Source organism: Diadema antillarum, unplaced genomic scaffold (assembly GCF_040938485.1).
Source record: "Diadema antillarum isolate AM-2024a unplaced genomic scaffold, OU_Dant_1.0 seq00000514_RagTag, whole genome shotgun sequence".
NCBI classification, from domain to species: domain Eukaryota; kingdom Metazoa; phylum Echinodermata; class Echinoidea; order Diadematoida; family Diadematidae; genus Diadema; species Diadema antillarum.
The window spans coordinates 137,825-160,331 of record NW_027271468.1 but is presented as its reverse complement, the minus strand read 5'-3'; the positions used below and the strand labels follow the sequence as shown (position 1 = coordinate 160,331).

Sequence of the window (22,507 nt, the reverse complement as noted above, 5' to 3'; positions counted from 1 at the left end):
TTTTTAAAATTCATAACTTTTGCATCGATTGTCCAATTTTCCTCAAACTTTCACTAATGTGTTCTACTAATATTGCTGCATTTTCTCAATCCTTATGTTTATGAAGGTGAACTTGTCCTTTAATAAGCACCCAACAAGTTAAATAAGTCAGCATCAGAAGGTTTGCTCAATAGAGGGTTCCTCGAACTCATTTGATCCAATTTGGGGAGAGCAAACATTACCCTTCCCGCCCTGGCCCCACATCTTTACCTGCAGCGAGGTGTCGATTTTGGCCGCCAGTTTCTTGTTGTCGTCCATCATGCGGTGGAACTTGGCCTGCGCATCCACGAGGAGTCTTCGCATCAGCGCGAGGTTGGACTTGAGCGAGTCGCGCTCCAGTGGTTTCAGGTTGTCGCCGCCCCCACCGCCGCTCACATCGCACTCCGCCGACTTTGGCGTAAAGATGAACTGCACAATTTGGTCATTGAGTGAGTCGAGAGACTGGATAGCTGTGGTAGCAAGGCAAATGAAGAAGACGGAAACAATTCGTCAGTCGTGAACAGAGACCCAGTCAGAGATAAATGAGATCATAAATGGCATGTTAGATGCTGAACAGAAGTAAGACGATATGAATTATGAATGCAGATGGCTTGCTGATCCACACACGACATCTGCACAGTGCTGCACAAGTTCAAAAGATAAGATCCCCACAATGATTTTCTCTGCGTGGAAAGCTCCGCCCCTCTCGACTGGCAGCGATTCCGAGTGACGTTAATCAGCGACACGCGGGGAGCGCTCGGAGGGCAGACACAATGGCACTTTGCTGGCTCAGGTAGCACAATCTAATCAGACAAAAGCCTTGGATTTGGAGTCGCAACAAGATACACTTTCACACTTTCTGATCTCCCTACCTTCTCTTCCTTCCCCCCCCCCCCCCCCCCAATCCAATCCTCAATCAAACCTGGGGTAGGTATAGAAAAGTCGCGTACGCAGGAAAGGTACTCCGTGCACACCAACATTATTTGGTCTGTGAGCTCCAGTGTCCCCCGAGGAACAGTGGAACATTCTCCACTAATCAAATCTTCATGCAGAGTTTGGTGTGCAATTTCAGCTGAAGAAGAGAGCATTAACTTCGCTACCAAGCTGCAGCTCTAAACATTCCTTTAAACATTATGTTTGCAAGTCGTTTTTATTTTGCTCATTCTTTTTCTTCTTTTTCTTCATCAGCAATCATGAACATGTCTTGAGAGAGATGTAAAAAGGGCAACCACATTGTACTCTGAGGCAAATACTTGCAACTATCTTTTTCAAAGGGTTATTTTGGCCAATGAACACACATTATAGAGATACGTCTTTCTACATGTGTACATGTAGGCCTACAAGATGTACCTCCCTCTATGTTTCTCATTGTGCTCACTGTTCGCGATATACATGGAATACTGAGTACGAAACCTTGTTGCAAATCTTTCTATTTGGTATCCACTGTCAATTCTAGACCACAGGATACCAAGTACTGTACCTCATGTACATCTATGATTCTTCTGGCCATCATAAACTGCACACAGACACACTGACTTGTGAAGACTTATCATGCAAACTTCCTCAAGTTGGAGGCGCTTTTGTTCGAGTGTGCAATGTCACATAATTAACGATGGATTTCGGTTCATAAAAAATTATGGGTTGCCTCAAATACATGATGGTAGTGGCATGCCTTGCACGTACTGTAACATGCATTATTGAATGGCCATCGTCTGTACAAACTGTGTGCCATGAAGGGAGGCAAGAAGGTCACACCTACCAGGCCATGTGTTAATTCTGTGGTGTGTTTTTAATACCATGTGGCAAGAAAGCGACAAAAAGTACAATGTAGAGTTCTACAAGGCAATTTGATTGAAATGCACCACTCTAGTTCATGCAAAATCCTAGAATTAGTAAATTTGTTGTGCCTACAACATTTACCTTCTGAAAAAAAAACAACAACAACCATGTGAAAACCACATAGACATCATTAAAGTCACAATATGAAGTGGTACAATGTCAGAAATATCCTGATATTCAAAAGCTGGTGTATTTCTTCTTGCTTACCTTTACTATTATCTGAATAACTTCACTCTTTTTTGTATTAAAATCAATCTGCTGAACAATGTGTCTCAGTATTGTCTTTGTTGTCAGATTTATAGAACAACATCTGCTTTGTAATCCTACTTTTGAAGCGAGGTACAAGGTACTTCAGCTAGAAAAAAACCAAATCACACCAATGATAGTCAGACATTTATAAGCTCTCCCTGGTACCTGGGAGTGTTCGTAGAGAGGTATCCTATACTGAATCTAGTCACATTTCACGAGCCATAACCTCACGCCCAATGTGACACTTACGACCGCTTGTGGCATAAGAGAGGTTGGCATCTTCTGCCCGATGAGTGGATAACGAATCATTAGCTGATTAAAACGGAGGAATTTGTACGTCCGACAAGCGGCACCCTCGATCGTTTCAGATGATTAATCTGAAGTCTTCTGCCTCTAGAGAAGGAAACTCAAAAGGGAAGATCGACAAATCCTACTAGCGAGATAAAGCGGCAAAGCTGTCGCAAAAAAAAAAAAAAAAAAGAGGGGGCGAATGCAGCCCGTGACGTCATGTGCCCATCCTTTGGGGAGTGGGTACTGCTGAAGCGGGCTTGGTTTGTTGGATCAATCCCTGCAGGTGTCTCGCAACCGCATCACGTGGCTACGCCCTCCAATCCCAGAAATCATATTGATCCACTTTTCCGTGAACTTGCCGAGGCATGCTAGTATCAATACCCGACAGTCTTAAGATGGTATTACACGAAAAGCTCCATGTCTGTATCAAGATTACACCTCTAAGGACTTGCTCATTAAAGATCTGTGTGTTTTGGCTCCTAGGGGGATATTCTAGGGGGATACGATTATGTTTGATGTATGTAATACCCAACAATGTTAATATATGTAGGTTTAGAAATGTAAGCATCCTGTAAGAAAAAAAAAAATCATCATTATCCAGGGTTCCTTCTCCTTCAATACATATCAAAAGTGCTGAGTATCACCTGATCTTGAGTAGATTATTAGTTAATTGCCTTAATGACCCCATTAAAATCTGACTCACAAAGTTTTCCCTCAAGATATTCCCAGGAATAGCATTAACAAGAAAAACTTTGTTAATTGGAGGGCTGCACTGTAGAGTGGGGACGATATCACAAATTGATCGCGGAAACTTTTTACACCGTCCTTAACGGAGGTGGGTGAGGAGAAGGAAAGGTTGCGGGTTCACTCGACTTGCAAGACTTCTCAGCGAGGGTTGTTCCATTAAATGAAGGTTTCCTCGGCTGCTGCTATTTATAAATACATCTCACTTCTTGATCTGAAATCATCAGCAGTTTGGCAGTCAGCAGTGCGAGATTTGAGACTTCCTGGGAACTCTGCTGAGATATCTTTCTTTTTTTGCTTCTTTTTCTTCTTCTTCTTTTCCCTTTAGCTTCCCCCTAGAGATGATGTTGGGAGATTAACAGCAATCCTGCCCTACGCCTGGGGCTAATAAACATCTCGACTGTCACTCGCAAGTGAGGTTAAATCTTGATGGCAAATAAAAATGGTGGGCATATCACCTCCTCTCCACAGTTGCCTCTGAATTTCATAATCACTCCATTCATCAGAGATAAACAATAATGATTTTTAAAAAAACCCTAGCTGCAGGAAAAAATCAAGATAAAATGAAATCTGTTAGGAGGCAAGGTACCTCCCAGATTCAATGGTGCGCATCGCTACGACATCCGCGACAAACCCACTTGACCTATATCTACAGAGGCAGTTCAAGCGTTATACTTTGCCGGTACAATGTAAAGTCCACATATCTTTGCATATTTATGAAGGCAAGGCGAGTAAGTTTCGGATCTCTACATAAACAATGATGGAGTCTCAGCAACATGGTCACCGTTATCTTGAATGCCAATAAAGATATTTCCTAATCTTATTCCAGTCTTGTTTTGTTTTTTTCAAAAATAATAAAAAAATCCATGATCAACTCCTCATATTGATACCTCAGCTTGTGTAGAGGTTAAATACAAGAACTTAGAAGTAACTACAAAACCAATGAAGCAATCGACAGAACAACAACCCAATCACATAAAAGATAAAATCCATTAGATTGTGTGTCCATGATAACTATGCTGTACCTTTATGCAATGGCTGTACGCATTTAAGAGGGAATCTTTTTTCTTTTTACCACCTTAGCATGACACATGGAAATACGAAAAAAAAAAGAAGAGACAAGAACACTATGAATGTCCTCTACATGAACCTTACAAAAATACCAACATGCCAAAACTTTTATTTGCAGTATTTACTGTAGGCAAACAAAGGCACACGCAAGGCGATCTCCCACGCCTTCCTAGGGAATTGGCTTCATGTTGATTGACGCTGACAGTTATTATTCCATTCCAAAATAAACTACAAAATAAAAATACGAGCAGGCTTATGAATGGCAGTAGAAATATCCCCATGGTAGAAAAGAAGGCATTCCATGGCAAACTGGCTCTTATTAGTGGCACTGTAAATACAGCAATTTTTAATAGCCTGGAAATGATGGCTATAAAAATTCAGTACGTGTGAATCCATGAGCTGTGAATGTCAATAGGGAAAAACTCTTTATCAATGTCCAGGGCCCTGTTTTATGAAGAGTTAAAATTGATTATATATTGGTTGTAGTTGATTTTAACTGTACATGTAACTGTATGCCAGCCTGTGTGGTAAGGAAATTTAAAGTTGATTTTAACTTTTGATAGAACGGAGCCCAGACAAAGTTGTATGATAATGTAAGCGGCATGCCTTGTGAAGTTGCAGAAAAGGCGATCATTTAGGTTTCTTGCAATAGTATGACACTTGGATACAGCTCAAAGGCATACAGAACACTGTGCTCTCAAACTATAGATGTGTATCATATCCATATCCTGCATTTCTGAGGAAAGGGAGTTAAAGTATGATAAATGTGTCTACCTACAAAGAAAGCATCTGACTGAGCGAATGTTTGTGACAAAATAACAGGGAAAAAGACTTTCAATTTATTTCTATTGCAGTAAATTAGGAACCCTGCTATCCTTTGGAATTGATGACAACTCTTTGAAGTCCTTCTTTTATTCTCTTTTTATTTGGTACAGGTGTAGACTACACAGCTCAGATGTTATGTTGTTTATAAGAATTGACCATGCGAGGTTACTACATGAAACTCTTGGAGGGAAATTTAGAGGAGGACGGGAGATGCCCATTAAACGATCCCCAAAACTCCAAGGGAATAACATAGCACCTTTAATAGGGTCTATAAGTAGTCATGGGTGACACAACAGGGTTGTTATTCGGCCTGTTCAAACAGATTGGAGTTATACAAGGCCCCCTCTTGAGGCTTACAGCATTTGAGCTAAATTAGGACAATAACTGTTCCCTCCTGAATAAACCTCATCCCAGGTCAAACAAGACAAATAGCCCCAATAGCCCACTTTACACAAAGCCACACCATGATACCCAGGGGTGTTTGAATGGCCATAAAGTGAAGGGTCAGTGGTCAGAGGGGTATAAGGTGTGAAATACACGTACACCCCTTTATAGGGGCTCTAACCTGTCCCAGAAAGGTCTTGCTCAAAAGTTGACTGAACAGCAGGGAGACTCAATAATTTGTCTGGTGCCCGTGCATTGGCCGCTAACGCAATACAAATTGTATTGCGTTAGCGGCCAATGCACGGGCACCCGACGAATTGAAATATCAATCTCGCTTTATATGGTAGTGTAGACAACAACTTTTCTGCAAGCAAAGGACAAAAGCTGCTCATATAGTACAGTACAGTAGATGAGCATGCTGTTACACTACTGTCTAGATCTGAGCGTGTGTCAAAAGGTGACCTCAGATGAGAGGGATGCAAAATCTAGCAGCCTATTCCTTGCGGGCAAAATTTCTAATACTACGCTATCATGTGGATTAGGCCTACATATTCATCTCAAGAAAATAACCACATGACTGCTGCAACCAAAAGAGAATGCATAAAATAATGTCTTTTGCAAATGTACAAAGCAAAACTACTGTAAAACATGATATATTCGCGGCATGAAATTTTCGCGAAATGCTACCGGCATTCAATGCATGTAGTGTAGACAAAAGCTTTCGCGTGCATTTTAATTTCGCGAATTTTGGCGCTCGCGAAATTCGCTAAATTAAAATGCACACGAATATTCGTTTTACAGTATATGGTTGGGGAGACTACAAAAGTATTCTTTGTTTTGTGAAATTCTGATATCATCCCTTACTGGATAAGTCCTACTACTTGAGATGCAGAAAGGTACTGGTGACTTCTCCTGTCACATATTCCCGACGATTCACGAACAATATCGTACACTTCCTGTAAAGGAAAGAAGCAGGCGCTATTCTCATCCTACAATGAACCCAGATTACAGATGATGTCACAACCACTTAGCGTGTTTCCTATCGTCAAAGTTGGCTTGGACGAAGCTCCAAACCACAATATCAGTCTCATTCCACGTACAGCGTGATGTAATCTCGCAGCCCAGGGATAATTTTAGGCACTGAATAAACAGATCCCCGCGATGATGACTAGAGATCACACCCCAATGTTTATGTGTGGGACTAACACTTGAGACTTTGCCCTGGCAACACATCAAACACATTTGGTTTACTTAAACCCACCAGATGTGGCCATGATGATGTGTGGAGGGAGGGAAGGAAGGAAATTGGCAGAAATATTATGACTTCATCTTCTCCTCCGGGGGATGGGTTTAAAAAGGAAAACAAAAAAAATGAAAATCAGGAAATAAATCTTCAAACATTCATGATGAGCAGTCACTGATAAGTCATGCCATTGTTTGGGCGTTCGCCAGAGAAATAATCAAATTACCCCATAAGAAAAAATGATTCATGTGTGGCCAAGCCAGACTATCTTCCACAATTTATAACAACCTGGAACATGACATCTTAAAACGTTGCAAAGATCTCACAGCAGTAAATTGCATCCACCACTTCATCCATCTCTACTTCGAAATTCCGGCAAAGTTCTGCAAGTATAAATTAACACTACTCCTTTATAGTGGTTGCAGTTAACAGAAAGTACAGACACATGAAGTAATCCAGGCAGGACCTCATCCTTATAGTTACAACCTAAGTACAGCAGCTGCATTGTTCAATTCAGAAAGAGACTTATAAAGTCTGTTCTCAGTGCAGAAGTGCCACACCTTCAATGCTTGACACTTCTTTATGGCATTGTCATTTGTATGTTTCCTATTGCGTGTTCAGGTAGAATTTCCCAGGGATCGCACAGCTTTTTAGAGATTAGCTTTGGATGAGCTTTTAAGAGCTACCTGAAGAAAATCCAACGAAATGGCAGTCAGTATTCACAAACTTTTCAAAGCTGTGCCATGTCTCTCATCTATACTATGTTTGTCTGTCTGCTCCCCCCCCCCCCCTTCTTTTTAGTCCATCATTCCTTTTAAGATTATCTGATCATTAAATTCAGCAGATTACAAGAGGACAGGCAGACACCTTTTGGTAACCCACAGTGTAGTTTGGGTTTTTGCAGTATCAATGCCTTTACTTTACCTTTAATACTAGAGTTTACCTTTACCACTTCAGAGAAGTTTTTCATGAATAAAGACAACTGCCCTCCATTGGAATAAAATCCTACAACATTGTAGGTGTGACAAGAATGAAATGAAATCATGCTGTCATCCTGTAGAAACCTAAGAATTACACAACATAACATCATGGCCACAATCTCAGCATGTTTCTTGAAGAATGAATATTTTTCTTCATTACACATTTTGTACATAACATGGCCAAATACAGATATTTTTAGATTCGTCAGGAAGAATTCTGACTTATCTCTTTACTGGTCTTGGCTGCATCTGAAGCACAAAATCTTAAATAACTATTATCACTCTCATCTGAAACGTTTCTTTATTTTGCATTTCTAGATACAAAAACAAAGCATATATAGGACAAACATTGGCAAGTTTACAATTTGTACCTAAACGCACAATATAATAAACACAAGCCAAATCAAAGACAGAATGCTTTAATATTTGAGAAGAGATAAGATTAGAGGTGATTCTACAGTTTGTACATCGGTGTAGAAAGAGAAAATGAGAGTACCTTGTTTTTATTTTTGTTTTCTTGCAAGTGACGTACATCAGTCACATGACCCGACTAGTCATGTGACAAAACTATTTCTTTGTGCTTCCTGTACGCCACCATTTGAGATGACTCACACACAGTCATCCGGCCATTAACAGCCATTCGTCCGACGTCGCTTGAATCTTTAATTAACCGCTTGCTTGTGCTTCTCTGCGTGTGATCTGAAAAACTATTATCCCAAGAGTGCATTCTTCAAGAGCTAATGGATACAATATCTGGGATCTCAGCTTCGCAAACAAAACTGCAGTATTCCAAGGGCTGAAAAAGGTTATCTTTGTCAGTTTGTGGAAAAACAGAATCTATACCTTTCCTGCAACAGACACATGTATTATCTTATAAAAGTAGATATTTTTGAGTGAGTAATTTTTCACGCTCTACGGAGTAAGATGAATTGCGCACGTTTTCAATTCTGTGGAATCAAGACATTACTACAGTGGTACACATAATAAAAAGCAAATATATTTGTGCTAGTTTCTGGTCACACAAAATGTGTGAAAATTTGGACACCATGAAAATTTCCACCTACAATACAGTCTTTGGGAAAAACAGTATTTTCCATTAAACTTGCAGTTTTTATTTTTTTTTAAAGTCCAAAATATTGTCAAAAAAGACAAAAAAACATAACAATGGGCATCTCTGGACTAAAGTAGGCACCTACATTACTCCGTAGTCAGCGCTAATGTATGTATATTCAATGTTGCTAGAAAAGAGTAGTATATAACACTCAAGGTCAGTCCAGACTATATTCCATAAAATCTATTCTTCTGCATGACTTGTTGCTCACTGTCACTACCGCTGTCATCCTCGTACCACACGTCATTACATGCGGGAAAATATATATTCCGCCCCTTGTGGCTGGCATTATGGGGATTTAGACGGACATCCTGTTTTTCGAGTTTTAAAAGCCAAGGAGCGCAGCCTGGTTCACTGGGCCTTGCAAATGGGCATGAGCCGCGCTCCCACGTGAGCGGCTGGCGAGTGCGACAGACATGAAAAGAGAGACAAAACAAAGAGACCAATCTGCTGTATATGTATATGCACACCATTTGTTACCCACGTGAGGCACTTTGTGGCTTAAATTATACCCTAAATATATATTCATTACATCAACTACTCCACACACACGTGTGCATCCTCATTGAATAAACTCAACAATGTACACAAAAGAATCAATACAGTGCACAATCTAAATCACCAATCCCACGCCATCCTCATTTCCCCTCTCCCATATGAAAAAAAAAAGAGAAGAGAAGGAGAGAAATATATTTCATCACAAATACCCAAAATACCTTCTAACCATCATCCCACATAGCACACATTACAATTTGGCTTTGGCAACAAAGGCGATAATTTCACAGGCAGGGAATGAACAAACGTTACATTCCATTGATGGCGACATGGTGTGATCTATTTGACTGGAGAGCCTAAAAGCGATAAATTTGCAACAATCGAAGGTTTCTAAACAGCACCAGAATGCGTGTCCCTTACCCCAAGGACAGACTGTACTAAAGTCAAAGATCTCTCTTGCATTTTTGTGTTCTCATCCATTTCGCTGAAGGATACCAAAACTCTGCCGAAAGCCTCGTCAAACATCCGTGCAAATATTCAGTTAGGACACCGTGCAAACATTCAGTAAAGGACACATTACATCCTTGCCGCCGTGAAAATGTTGAATAATGTTCTGGTAAACATAACATTACGAACGTGCAAACACAAACATCCTTGATGGGCTAACTCGTCAAGGAGATGGACAAACATTGGCACTCAAGAATGAAATGGTCCACTCTGAAATCAGCTTGAAAACTTTGATGCATATCAAACACAGGCTTGCAGCAACACATGACAATTGCAGGTTGTGAGTCATACACATAGGTCACCTTCAAAAAAGATTTAGTATGGATCAACATGCTTGCAGCTCTTAAACACATTCGAGCATCAGGCAAAGTTTCATTTCACTTGCTGACCAGGTGTAATTTCCAGACTCTGATTGCCGAATCAGCTGGAATGTCTGCCTCGCTTTTCAAGGGGAGAGCTGGGTTAAATCCAAGATTATCAGATAATGACGACTGCAATTGAGCATTTGGATTGAGGGAAGGCCAGTCAAACACATCTGGGATAATCCTGTTATGTAATGGAGGTCTAGATAACAGTTTATGTTGTCAAATGACTTATCATTCTGACAGCTATTTAGGGAGCACTCAGCATTTCTCTCCCTCCCTCTCTTCGATCTATCTTTCTCTATTTCTTTTGATCCATAATTCTTAGTACAGCAGCTTTTAAACTAAGAAAGCTTGCAACAAGAACAAACATGGGTTTGTTTGTTTTTTAATTTCATATATGCCTATCTACTTGTAAAAAAAAAAAAAAACAAACTCTCCATCTACTGTCTGTTAATCTTTTTCTATATTTCTCAATATCTTTCTAAATCTGCTTTTTACCAGTATACAAACTGACACACACACACCATGGACCTAGGTCTATGCACACACACATACACATGATACAAATCAAGAGCAGAGAGAGGATATGAACAGAGCGAAAAACAACAACAACTCAAAGAGAAACCCACATGGCAACCTCGAAACCTAATTACCGAGAGATACACGGGACTTCAGATCAATAAAGTCAATGGGTGCACGGGGAAAGATTAGTCTTGAATGACCTCAGGAAAACATTGCCACTGCCTACAACGTCCTTTGGACCCTTTCGATTCCTCGGGGTAGATCTGCACGAGACTATCTTCACTGGTAGACACGGCAGAGCTGCGACAGACAATTGGCGCACAGCATGAAGTGACATCATGAAACTTGTTTGCTCTGCATTCAAACGGCTTCATTGCCTCTTATCTCTGCCATAATTGGACAATAGCAAGACGCTGATAAACAATCGTACCATGTGAAGTACATGCACACTGCATTGTGACACGTCAGATCGTCTTCAGTATGATATACATAGTGTAGAGTTTCTGACAAAATCTGTGCAAACTCTAGCGGATCTTTTTTTCATACGCACTTCTCTATGTTGGACATATCCACACACATTTTGTACATGAACATGAGAAACAATCCATTAACGTTGTCATGAGTAAACGTGACACAGAAATATTTTGACTTTCAAAATACATGTTAGCATGACATACAGTACCTTTCTCATTCTCTTTTTCATTACTTTTTGTTTATGTTTTATGCACCTGTGTACTACTGTACTAGCTGAAATTTTCGCGTACAGATATTTTCGCGAATTGCTACTTGGCGGACATTTTCGCGTGTTGTTAATTTCGCGGTTGCGAGGGTCTAACTGAACTTATTTATTCACGCATTGATATTTTCGCGGTTCAAAGGCGATTCGCGAAATTTGCGAAAAAAAAACCACCGCGAAAATTTCAGCTCGTACAGTATTAGTTTTTGTATAATTTGACCATGCACTATCACGAGCACTGTGCTTTGAGTTGACCACAAACATTAACAGTGGATACAGTGCTTTACGAATGATTAATATCATCACTAGTGTTATCATGATCATAATCATTCAAAACTCTAAAAATGGCTTCATTTCATTGAATGGGGCTGGGAAACTCAAAGAACCATCAGTTGTTTTACAGGTTTCTTGTTATAGAGCCCCATAATGCTGGAAATACATAAGCAAAATAGCAACAGCCCATGTAACGAAGGCGAGAAGCAAGATTATTGTGGTCATTTTGTATTAGAAGAGACTTTTCACTTGGAATATTTCATGAACCAATTTAGTTATAATCAAATCCAACTCACCAGGCAAGAGAACAGATTTCTTGTTTTCCAATTCCATGTTGGTTACAAATTTGTATGACAGGAAGTGATGTAAAGGTAAAAATCCAAGATCTTGATGCTGATGCAATGCCTAATGCCAATAATCTGTGAATTTTCCTGGTACGACTCCACCTCACAGAAAGACTTCTCAAACCCAAAATTCGCTCGGCCCACAAAATATGAAATCCTCACTTCACACATCCATGTGTAATATTGCCACAGCTCCTTGAAACAATCTAACACTGTTTCAAAAGCAGGAGGTATTCACTGCAGAATCCACTCTCTTGAATCTCCGTTGCTAAAAATCACAAAGCACGAGTCGGTGCTTCCGCGTCAGTACGGTTTTCCCCCCACGCTACCTCGCACAAGAGAATATCAGCACTCCATAACAAACCCAGTATGTTTAACTTCGTCAAGCGTCGTTGAGTGGTGTGTCTCCCACGACAGCCAGAAGCAGAATGAGAAGCTCTTTAATAGCAAGACAGGATCTAGCTAGACAGAATGACACATCAAGTGAGTGCACGCAAGCAGTGAGCTAACTGTTGACGCACACACACACAAACACACACAGACTGTACTAGTGCTCAGGTCAAAGTCCAGTTCACATTGTTCGCCAGCGGGCTTTCTGTGCTTTTGTCTGTCCTTTTCGGAGAGCTGTGCGCTCAACCGGAGAAATCAAGTTACAGGCAGGAAACCGAGAGAGACTGGATTAGTCGACTCTATCTCTCAAAAGAATTTGCGGGCTGAGCTATTCACTGAGGGATTTGTATTTCTTTTTTAAGGCGATTAGCTCATCTTGGTGGTATGTAAGATCCTTGCCCCTCATGTAAATTGACAATCTCTCAAACTCTCCTTCTTTTCTTTCTTACTATTGCCACATCTTTCAAAGACGCAGTAGCTCTTTTCCATATTTTCTTCTTTAACCACATCTTTCAAAGCACGGTAGCTCTTTTCTATCTTTTATTTTCCTGCGTCTTCACATTTTACTGGTGGTGTTGCCTGGAAAGGAACATTGTTGATTCTTTACCACATAACTTTCCGCAGCTTAGGTTTGTATACAAACCACACATCTCAATGTCCCTGAATCTGTGATTCAAGAGTGGAGTAAGCAGATTTCTTCTGCTTCAAACACAACCACATCACCAAGCAGAATAATACAAGATTCTAATGATTATCCCTTTTTATGTCAAAACCTAAGCTGTGATCAAATAGAAAACAACTTGCATGCATGGCTTTATATATTTAACAAATTTCATTCGGTTAGATAATGGTTGAAGAAAAAAACCCACAAAAGTACAAATGTCACCTTTACTCACAAGTCTTTGATTATCAATCTTTTGAATACCATTTTTTTAAAAGACAAGTGACCAATGGTTGTTGGTTCAAATACAACTTCATTCATCTCAACATCAAATCCATTATCTTTCATAGAATTTAAAGAATATTTCTTCTTTCATCTAACAAAAATGAATGAAATCAAAAGCTAGCAGGATTTAATACTACCAAATATAATAGTTTGGAGCAAAAGATGTATGACAATGGCATAAAAACCAGTTGGGAAGATTCATTCATGCAGAAATGTGATCGTAATTCATTACCGTGACATCAGCATATCATTAAACTACGTCATGAGCGGAGCACAGCGGAAGGACAGAGTACATTCCCTCACTGGATTCATGCTACTCTACATTCATGTTGGATGACTCATCATGTATCGGATGCACTTTGTTATACATTGGCTGCATGAAACATGATAGCCTGCCACATGCTGTTTGATCATCAACGTACATGATTTATCATCTCTTGAGCTCTGTATATCAATTCTAAGAGAAAGGTGCAGTTAAGGGGGTGGGGGAGGGGGGGGGAAGAGAAGGACTACCCGTAACACTCCAGAATGCCATTGGAGTTTGGCATCAATGTAGATGATTTATCATCTCTTGAGTTCTGCTATCAATTCTGAGAGAAAGGTACTGCTAAGGGGATGGGGGTAAGGGGGGAGAGGGGGTACCAGTAACACTCTCAAATATCATTGGAGTTTGGCATCAAGATCGCAAAAGTTCTTACAATGTGTGCTGCTCTGAAATTTCTACATTTTGGGTATAATACATCTGCTTTTTAAAGGGGATAGCTAGTACCTGATCAGTGGGAATCAGTGGGAATGCTGGGGGATGATTGTTCCAATCCTTGTGGGATTCATTTAAGAGTACATAATATATATATATATATATATATATATATATATATATATATATATATATATATATATATATATATATATATATATATATATATATATATATAATGTACTCTTAAATGTATCCCACAAGGATTGGAACAATCATCCCCCAGCATTCCCACTGATTCCCACTGATCAGGTACTAGCTATCCCCTTTAATGCTACTGCTACCATGGAACTGTGTTTGATCAGTGATAATGGGTAGGCCTAGTTCTAAATATTGGTTCTGAGAGGCTTAGAGTGCAATCCCACAATGATCATGTTTATGTTTTCCTCTTTAACAGAGTAAAATCAGCTGCACAGAACTAGGCCCAGGTCTCATCAAAATTTGGCAGGAAAAGAAGAATGCCTATCAAACTTTTACAGATTCACACATTTTCACTGAAGATTTTATCTTTGGTTCCTATAACACATGCGTACTTATGAAAGGCAGACATATGTTGTCCAATCTGAACATAAAAACTATAAGAATCATGTTCTTTGGAAAGATCATTTGCCAGGTGTACAAACCCTCTCCCATCTAATTGCAACTAACTGCCACTGTTTCATAAAAACCGTACGACACTAGAAAATACTGGTCATTAATCACTTTCTAATTTCAAGTCCAAATCTGACGAAACAGTTGCCACTTTTTTGTTCATCTAACTTTTACTGCCAATGAATAATGCAGGCGGCTTGAACATATGTGTGGAGATCACGTTTTAATTGGATGCTTATGTTCTCGAACTCCCTCTCCTAGACTTGAGCAGTTGCTAAATGCACCGGTAGCATGTGTGATGCTGTCATGACAGCGCCTACGTCTATTCTTCCAATGGCATTTCAATGCTGTAATCAGTGATTCACGCAGCCCAATTTATAAACGTCATCTTTGAACAACGGCACAGGTTAACAAATGAGACGAGATGAGCGGCGGAGAGACAGTCAGAGAGCTGGAGAGAGAGTGAGAGAGAAAGAGAGAGAGCAAACGAGGATCGAAGGAAGCATAGAAGCAGGGAGATGGACAGATAAGGCTAGCCCCATCTCCAGTAGGAAGTTTTAGTTTAGGCGGAGGTAATTAACACGTTGCCAAAAATGGCAGCGGGTCGCAGGTGAGCGGCAAAAAATAGCCCCCTCACCTCCCAACTGCTCACAAGCTTTGCGGTCGTGGTGACAAGGTCCCCGTCAATCTCCTTTCCCTCACACACGTATACATACATACACACACAGACACACACACAGACAGACAAGCCCATCTGCAGGATTATGAGTGATGTTGAGTGTCAAACTTCGTGGATGTCACTGCCAAGGAACAGAGGGTAGATTGAAGGGGGGATGATAAAGGGGTGCGCAGAAGCCAAGGACCTCCCTCTGTTACCTAATGGTGAAGTGGGGTGGTGTGGTGGTAGCCATTTTTAAAAGGCACTCTCGCTGTTAACACCAACAGTGCCGAGCGAAAAGAGCTGAAGCGCATTTCACGCAAGGACCTTCTGAGACCCGCGAATGTGATTATTATTCATGTGCTGGTACAACTCCTACACTGCACAATAAGCCAGTTCGAAGTGAGCTCATGGGCGGGCACAATATTGGTCCGAATGACCTTTCTTTTTTTTCAGTCAGTTAGGGGCACTTCACTCATTTTTGAGCGACAATATGCGTAAACTTTACGTAACAAATATTATGGAATTCATTGAACCTGTCCAAAGAAAGAATGAACGTGTGAAGACCAGATGACTAGAATGAACCGTCAATTCACACTTGAGAAAGCATCCATTTCATTATTTTGCATTGAATGTATTCACAATCTCTTTCGATTGATATTGCCAAATACTACTTTTGCTGTCAAGTGGATGTGCTGGCAAGCAGCATTTATAAGGATTACATGAATAATCATTACATCACAGATGCTTACCCTAGTGAATTTAAAACCAACATGCTTGCTGGTACAAATGACCTTTCTTCTGCTCATGCGCAAAGTGGAACTGCGAACTGGCTTATAGATCACTTTGATAAACCAATGAGAATTGCTAGCTTCACCAACTTGCAGTCAGTGCAAAATCAATTATGCATGACCTTCTTAGAAAAGAACTCTGTTGATTGGCTGTGATTTTCATTACCAAGAGCTGGTTGGCAAAATTTAGTTAGTGATTCAGAGTTATTATTATCATTATCATTATCATTATCATTATCATATCATAATTATGTGCTGTTTGAAAGTTTGAAAGTTTGAAGTGTGCAGGAGTTATGGACCTATCTCTGTTTATATACATGAATAGAGGAATGGGGTGGTGTGGTGGCAGCCATTTTTAAAAGGCCATCTCGCCGTTAGCACCGACAGTACCGAGCGAAAAGAGCTAGGTATGAGTTAAGAAAATAGGACGGTATCCGAAGGCCCACTTGCTAGTGACTTCCCTCACAATAGGTGTGCCTTCATCAGCCCGATGTTCAAACTAGCGAGATATTTTGCGGTCTGGGAAAATAGCCCGATATTGCGAATGTGCTTCTTCATCAGCTTGAAACAGCCCGCTTGGGGAAATTAGCCCAAAATTTGACGTATGCGCGTTTCAGTTTGAAAGTGGATTTCCCTGTGCATATATCTCCCGTTATCACCGTATATGTATGATACACAACAGATGGTACAGACACGCGTTTCGGTACAGTAGGTTCTAGTATCAGAATAGTACTTCAGTAACAACTAACAAGCTCGATGGACTCACGTTCGTTGCGTTGATCTCGATCATGTACACAATACATGTAATGAGCTTTCAGGTCTATTTTCTACCATTCTGTTGGCACCTTAGACATAGTGTGTAAATCGTATCAACATTAGTTATGTTCAGACGACAGGCCCTATAACCTCGAGGTTAGGAAACCTCGAGGTAAAGCTCTTGCCCCCTAACTACGACGTGCGTCCACATGACGAATCTTAACCTCGAGGTTACGAAACCTCCAGGTTAAATTCCTGCCCCTTCGAGTGCGTTGATTTTTGTGGCCACACGGTGCTTAACTACAAGTGGGGACCCCCCCCCCCCGCGGCTCGTGGTTAGAGTGCTAACCATAAGATTTCTCGTGGCTCTTAACATCAAGCAAACCTCGAGGTTAGCTAACTACGAGTGCGTCTTCACGGTCCCTATCTACAAGCTCTAACCTTGAGGTTTCCTAACCTCGAGGTTACGGCTTGTCGTCTGAACGTAACTAATGACAGTTTACTGAACACCGTATCCGTGATAAGTAGACGGGGCCTTCGCAAGGAAGCAAAATGAAGGGTACAGTTCGTAATCTGTTGCTTGCATCAGCCAGCGCTTCCCTGGAATGTATGGTGGGAACAAGAAATTTTTCAGGCTGATGGAGACACACACGAATTAGCGCGCTAGTCCATGAACTAGCCCAAGATTTTGGGGAAAATTTTCCCGATCAAATAGTGCGATATTTGCGTCTTCACCACACAAATAGCGCGCTATTTTGACATCGGGCTAGTTTCGTAATCGCAAAATAGCATGCTATTTTGAAACTTTGGGCTGATGAAGACAGGCCTATTGGTGGCTTTACCCTGTCTTGCGTAACCATGTGCTACAGGCTTCTCTTGAAATTATTCAACCAAGGGGGTCTTTGACAGAGACTAGTATGGAGTGCCTTTAACCCTTTCAGAAGCATAATGTCATTGACTTTATGCACTAACAGGTGGCCAATGGTAGTAATTAGCAAATATCACTTCATTTTCCTCTTCTTTAATAGAGAGTAAGGGGGGGGGGGGTGACAAGGGATGGTTGGGGGGAAAGGTTGATGGTTGTTGGTGAGTTCCCTCTAATAATGTGCCACCAACTGCCGCTTGCAACCAACCACAGGCTGTTAATTGGTGACTGACACAGGTTCAAATAAGAAAAGACATTTTGTGGCAACCACAGACTAGGATTCACTCACTTTTGCTCCAGTAAGTCAAGCTGGTTTGAACTAAATACTGTATAATGCTGATGATTATTAAAGTGTTTATTTTCCCAAATTATGCCAGTTAGGTGCTATTCAAAAGTTTAAGAGAAAAGCGAAAATATTAACTCTATTCCCAGCATATGTTCTCCATTCAGTACTGTACTCCACAATCGTGAAATACAGAAAGTCCCGATACACAAGAAATTGACTTGCTTAATATATGGCACATACTGAAGTCAAAGGCATTATTTACCATCTGCGGATGAAACAAAAACCCAGCTTTGGTGCTTCAAAATAGATCTAAAATGTGAGTTAGGGGTAGAAACAACCAATGTATAATCAATGTTTATAAGTATTTTTAAATATTCAAAATGTGAACAATAGTTATGATAAGATTGTTTCTATAATATAAAGCTGTCTACAGTTAAAGTTTATTGAGAAAATAGTGATATCTCCTTCAAATGCTTTATTGCAAAATTTTTACATTGTAGGATATTTTGTGATACAACTGACTTACACATATACATCAAATGTGATAACTCAAACATTTTTTAAATCACTGCTCCCAATGGTAAACAGTACCTTTAATAGCAGAAGTTTGGCCATTTAACCAAGCAGATTCTGTTGTGACATCACAGGAAAAAGCAGCATCAACAAACTTTGCAGCATGGCATTTCATGGAATACTTAGTCATTATGCACATCACGCAGCAATAAAACATCAACAAACTTTGCAGACGTTCGAATACGCCGGAAACAATGGATCCTGCAAAACATTTGAGCTAGTTACGTCGCTAGGCTACTGAAAGAAAAGCGGCTTCTTGACAATAAGGTGTGATGTTACATGCCAACTCGGTGGAATATTTTTTTTTCTCTTGAACCTTGCCCATTTAACAGTTCACCCATTTGATGAGCATGCATTTCCGTGGCCAAACTGCCATGACGTATGTATATCCTGTGATGCGTCGTCGGATTCCTGAATTTCCACTTAGTTTCAATTCCCAACCATTACTCACTGTCACCACGTTACATCATTTTAAGGTTATTTGAGATCATATACTACTCAATTCTCTCTGTCTGTCTGTCTGTCTGTCTGTCTGTCTGTCCGTCTTTCTTTTTAATTCAATTTCATTTCATTTATGTGTCAGCCATATTCAGTCAGGGTACACCAGAGAATGCACTGATTTGTTTTGTTTTGTTTGTTTTGTTTTTGTGTGTGTGTGTACGTGGAAAAACTGAATCAAAGTTGTGAGCATTTTCATTTTAATAAAAGTAATAAATCTATCCTAATGAATGCATCATGACAGCAAACTTGACAGCAGCGTGATTAATCACTTGAAATCCAAGCAGGAGTCCCTATTAACAAAAACATAATCCTCTCACCATCCAGCCTAGAATATTGGATGTTGCTTGAATAGAACATATCTTTGACGCAACATATTTTACAATACTTTGATCTGTACTTCGGTTGGGCATGGGTACACAGTCAACAAAATTTAGAAAGGAATACAGCTTTTCTCAGGGATAGAGACAAATCCTTGAATACTGGATTGTTGTTGTTGTTGTTTTTTTACAACTTTTACACTTTACTGTTCGAGAATCATAACTACTGGCAACATCAAATGATTAGCACTTTGTACATGACAGATACTACATGTATTTTAAGACTTCATATAGATGTACTCTTCAGGCAAGTACCTGTATGAGTGAAAAACCTGAATGGTTGCCACATAAAATTCACTGTTCTTGTATTCCACACAATATATGTTACATGCTGTAGTCCCTGAGAAAGTGAACAAATCAAATTGGGTGGGGGAGGGGGGTCTTCCTCTGTACATAGGACATTATAAATCCAATATTACTGTATGTAATGCATCAAATATCACAATTTATCACTATCATCATCAAGTCAGAGTGATTCCACATTTTACTTCTGTTTGAGAACCAGAAATGATTTTATGTTTGACCACTGCTACCACAGACTGTACTCAGGAAGGAGAGAAGAAAAATGTGACTTTCACAAACTCTCTTCATAGGCTAATCCAATTATTGTATCAATATGCAGTGTTACACAGATCTATAAAAAAGGCAACCCTCAGGCTTTGGTAAATGTATCATCATCTGTTCTTGCAGTTGCTTTAATCAGGGGATGAGTTTAGAAGCATCCCTAAAAAGGATATTTTCAGGCAAAAGTTGTGGCTTTTTTCTCCATCAAGGCAGTAGATCACTAGCAAGCTCGCGATAACCTTGTTACGAAGCAAGCTCCGAGAGAGCTTTTACGTAATACCTTTGGCAGGGCTCCACATATGACTCATCCCCAGCCCGCAACTCCCGCTAAAAAAAAAAAAAAAAAAGTGTGCTGTTATTAATCCCCATTAGAGCAGTTGTCTCATCCATTCATACTCCCCTCCCTTCCCTTACCCCTACCCCCTCCCTCATTCAGTGTTGGTGGTTACCGTACATACTTTGCAATGGAAATTGTCAGCACACTGCCAACTTTAAAGATGAAGCCGGTTTGAAAAAAATAAGTTTGTGTGAAGATAGAGAACCAGGAAAATGACAAGAATGGTGAAAGTTTGATCAAGTTCTGATTAAAAGTAATGATATTTGAAGTTATGACCAATCAAATAAAAAAAATGATAACTCTGTGATGTAGCATGTGGGCTCACCTTTCGTTTGCCCTGTGTATAAATTTCTATAAAGTGTATCTATTCTTTTCTGTCACTGGTGGCAGAATATAATTTTTGCATGCCGGGGTCATAAAGAAAAAAATATTTACAATGATTGTAGTAAGGGTGCATACATGTGCAACTGAAAATTCCCTTGATGGGAATATGACAATTTCCCATTGTAAAATACAGGGGAGGCAAGGGGAATGTGCTTGCATTTGACATCACAGAATTGCAAACTTGTGTCTGAAAGCATTGTTCCCCCCCCCCCATGCCTTAAATGTTTTACATGATATTGCAATGACATATGAAAAAAAAATTGTATCGTTACGAAAAAAATCTTTGAGTTGGCACAAGGGACTACCATTCTACAAATGAAAGGCTCAGCAATATTCTGCAAAAAGGGGAAGAATTTGACCCTAGCTACACCTCACAAGTTTCCAATTAAATAAAGTTTAGAAGGTGTTCTATGAAAAGATACCATTGGGCATGAAATTTCAGCTATGACTACTACCAAGCATGTATTTGATAGTGCTACAAAGGTCTGCATTTGATTATATTTCAATATGCATTTTTTTTTTTTTTGGTTTCATTTCCTGTATTACTTCCTCAGGATACCTCAAATTTGCAATCACATACAAAGGTCAAGTGGTTGATCAATCTTAATATCATCATACCTGGTACTGGGAATCACTACTTATTTGTGATATCTCTACCACTTGATGTGACAATGTATTCCACAATAAACATCATATGCTATACAGATATAAAAATGTGAATGTGTACTCTTTAATTAATAATTGAAGGACAATGTGTACATTCAAAGCGAAATCATGATTTCTCAATTGCATGGAGGGATAGTAATATTACATTCTGTGGAATGGCTAAACAGCATTATTAGTGGATGATATCAGGGCTTAAACCTTGTTGTATTCATACTTCAAAACTACACTGTAGAAGGAATGTTTTTTTTTTTCTCAGTTGATATTCCACTTCACAAAAACAGAAAAAAAAAGTTGACAAAATAGATCCATCCAGTTACTTGACTAAAAAATCTAATGCACATTTGCTCATTTCATTTCTTTTTAAAAGGGAAATGAATAAGAGAGCCCAAAGAAATTTGTAAGCTGAAGAAAACGTGCACAAAGGCTTGCCAAACCACATACCCTTCAACAAATAAAAATAACATGTGGGTGTATGTTTGTACGTCTGTCTGTCTTTGGTCAGGGAGAATGATGGTAGCCATTCCACTTCCGTCTCTAAATGCGGGGCTAGAAACAATGAATAAACACTGGGAGAGAACTCTAAACTTCCTATTTCAGCACAAGACAAAAAGAAGCCCCAGATACTTCCGCCGACAAAGGTACGGAAAAGGATCAGCTCCTTGCTGGCTGGCTATCTTTCTTTGGGATTAATATTTGAGTGTACGCAGGAAGAAGCCTGACAAAAATTCTACGAAAGCCAACAAGATGAAACAGGGGAGTGTGTAGGTTCTCTTGCACTATTAAGTTAAAGGTCCTGTTTACCTTTGGGAGCAGTGATTAAAAAAAAAAATGTTCAAGATATCACATTTGACACATATTTGTAGGTCTGTTGTATCACAAAACATCCTATCATATAAATTTTTTGCAATAAAGCCTAAAATATAAGGAGATATCAGTATTTTTCTAAAAAAACCATAACTGTAGACGGTTAAGTCTGGAAACATTGTTATCTATTGTTCACATTTTGTG

The 22,507-nt window shown here is 39.8% G+C and overlaps 1 protein-coding gene across 1 annotated transcript in view; it reads right to left on the bottom strand.

Annotated features, from left to right (window-relative positions):
* The window catches only part of LOC139734226 (kazrin-like), a 144,542-nt gene that overhangs the window by 31,219 nt on the left and 90,816 nt on the right, over positions 1-22,507 (bottom strand). The window contains exon 2 of the mRNA XM_071645026.1: positions 250-488. Within this exon, the coding sequence (XP_071501127.1) occupies positions 250-488 (239 nt within the window). The remainder of the gene's footprint in view (positions 1-249; positions 489-22,507) is intronic.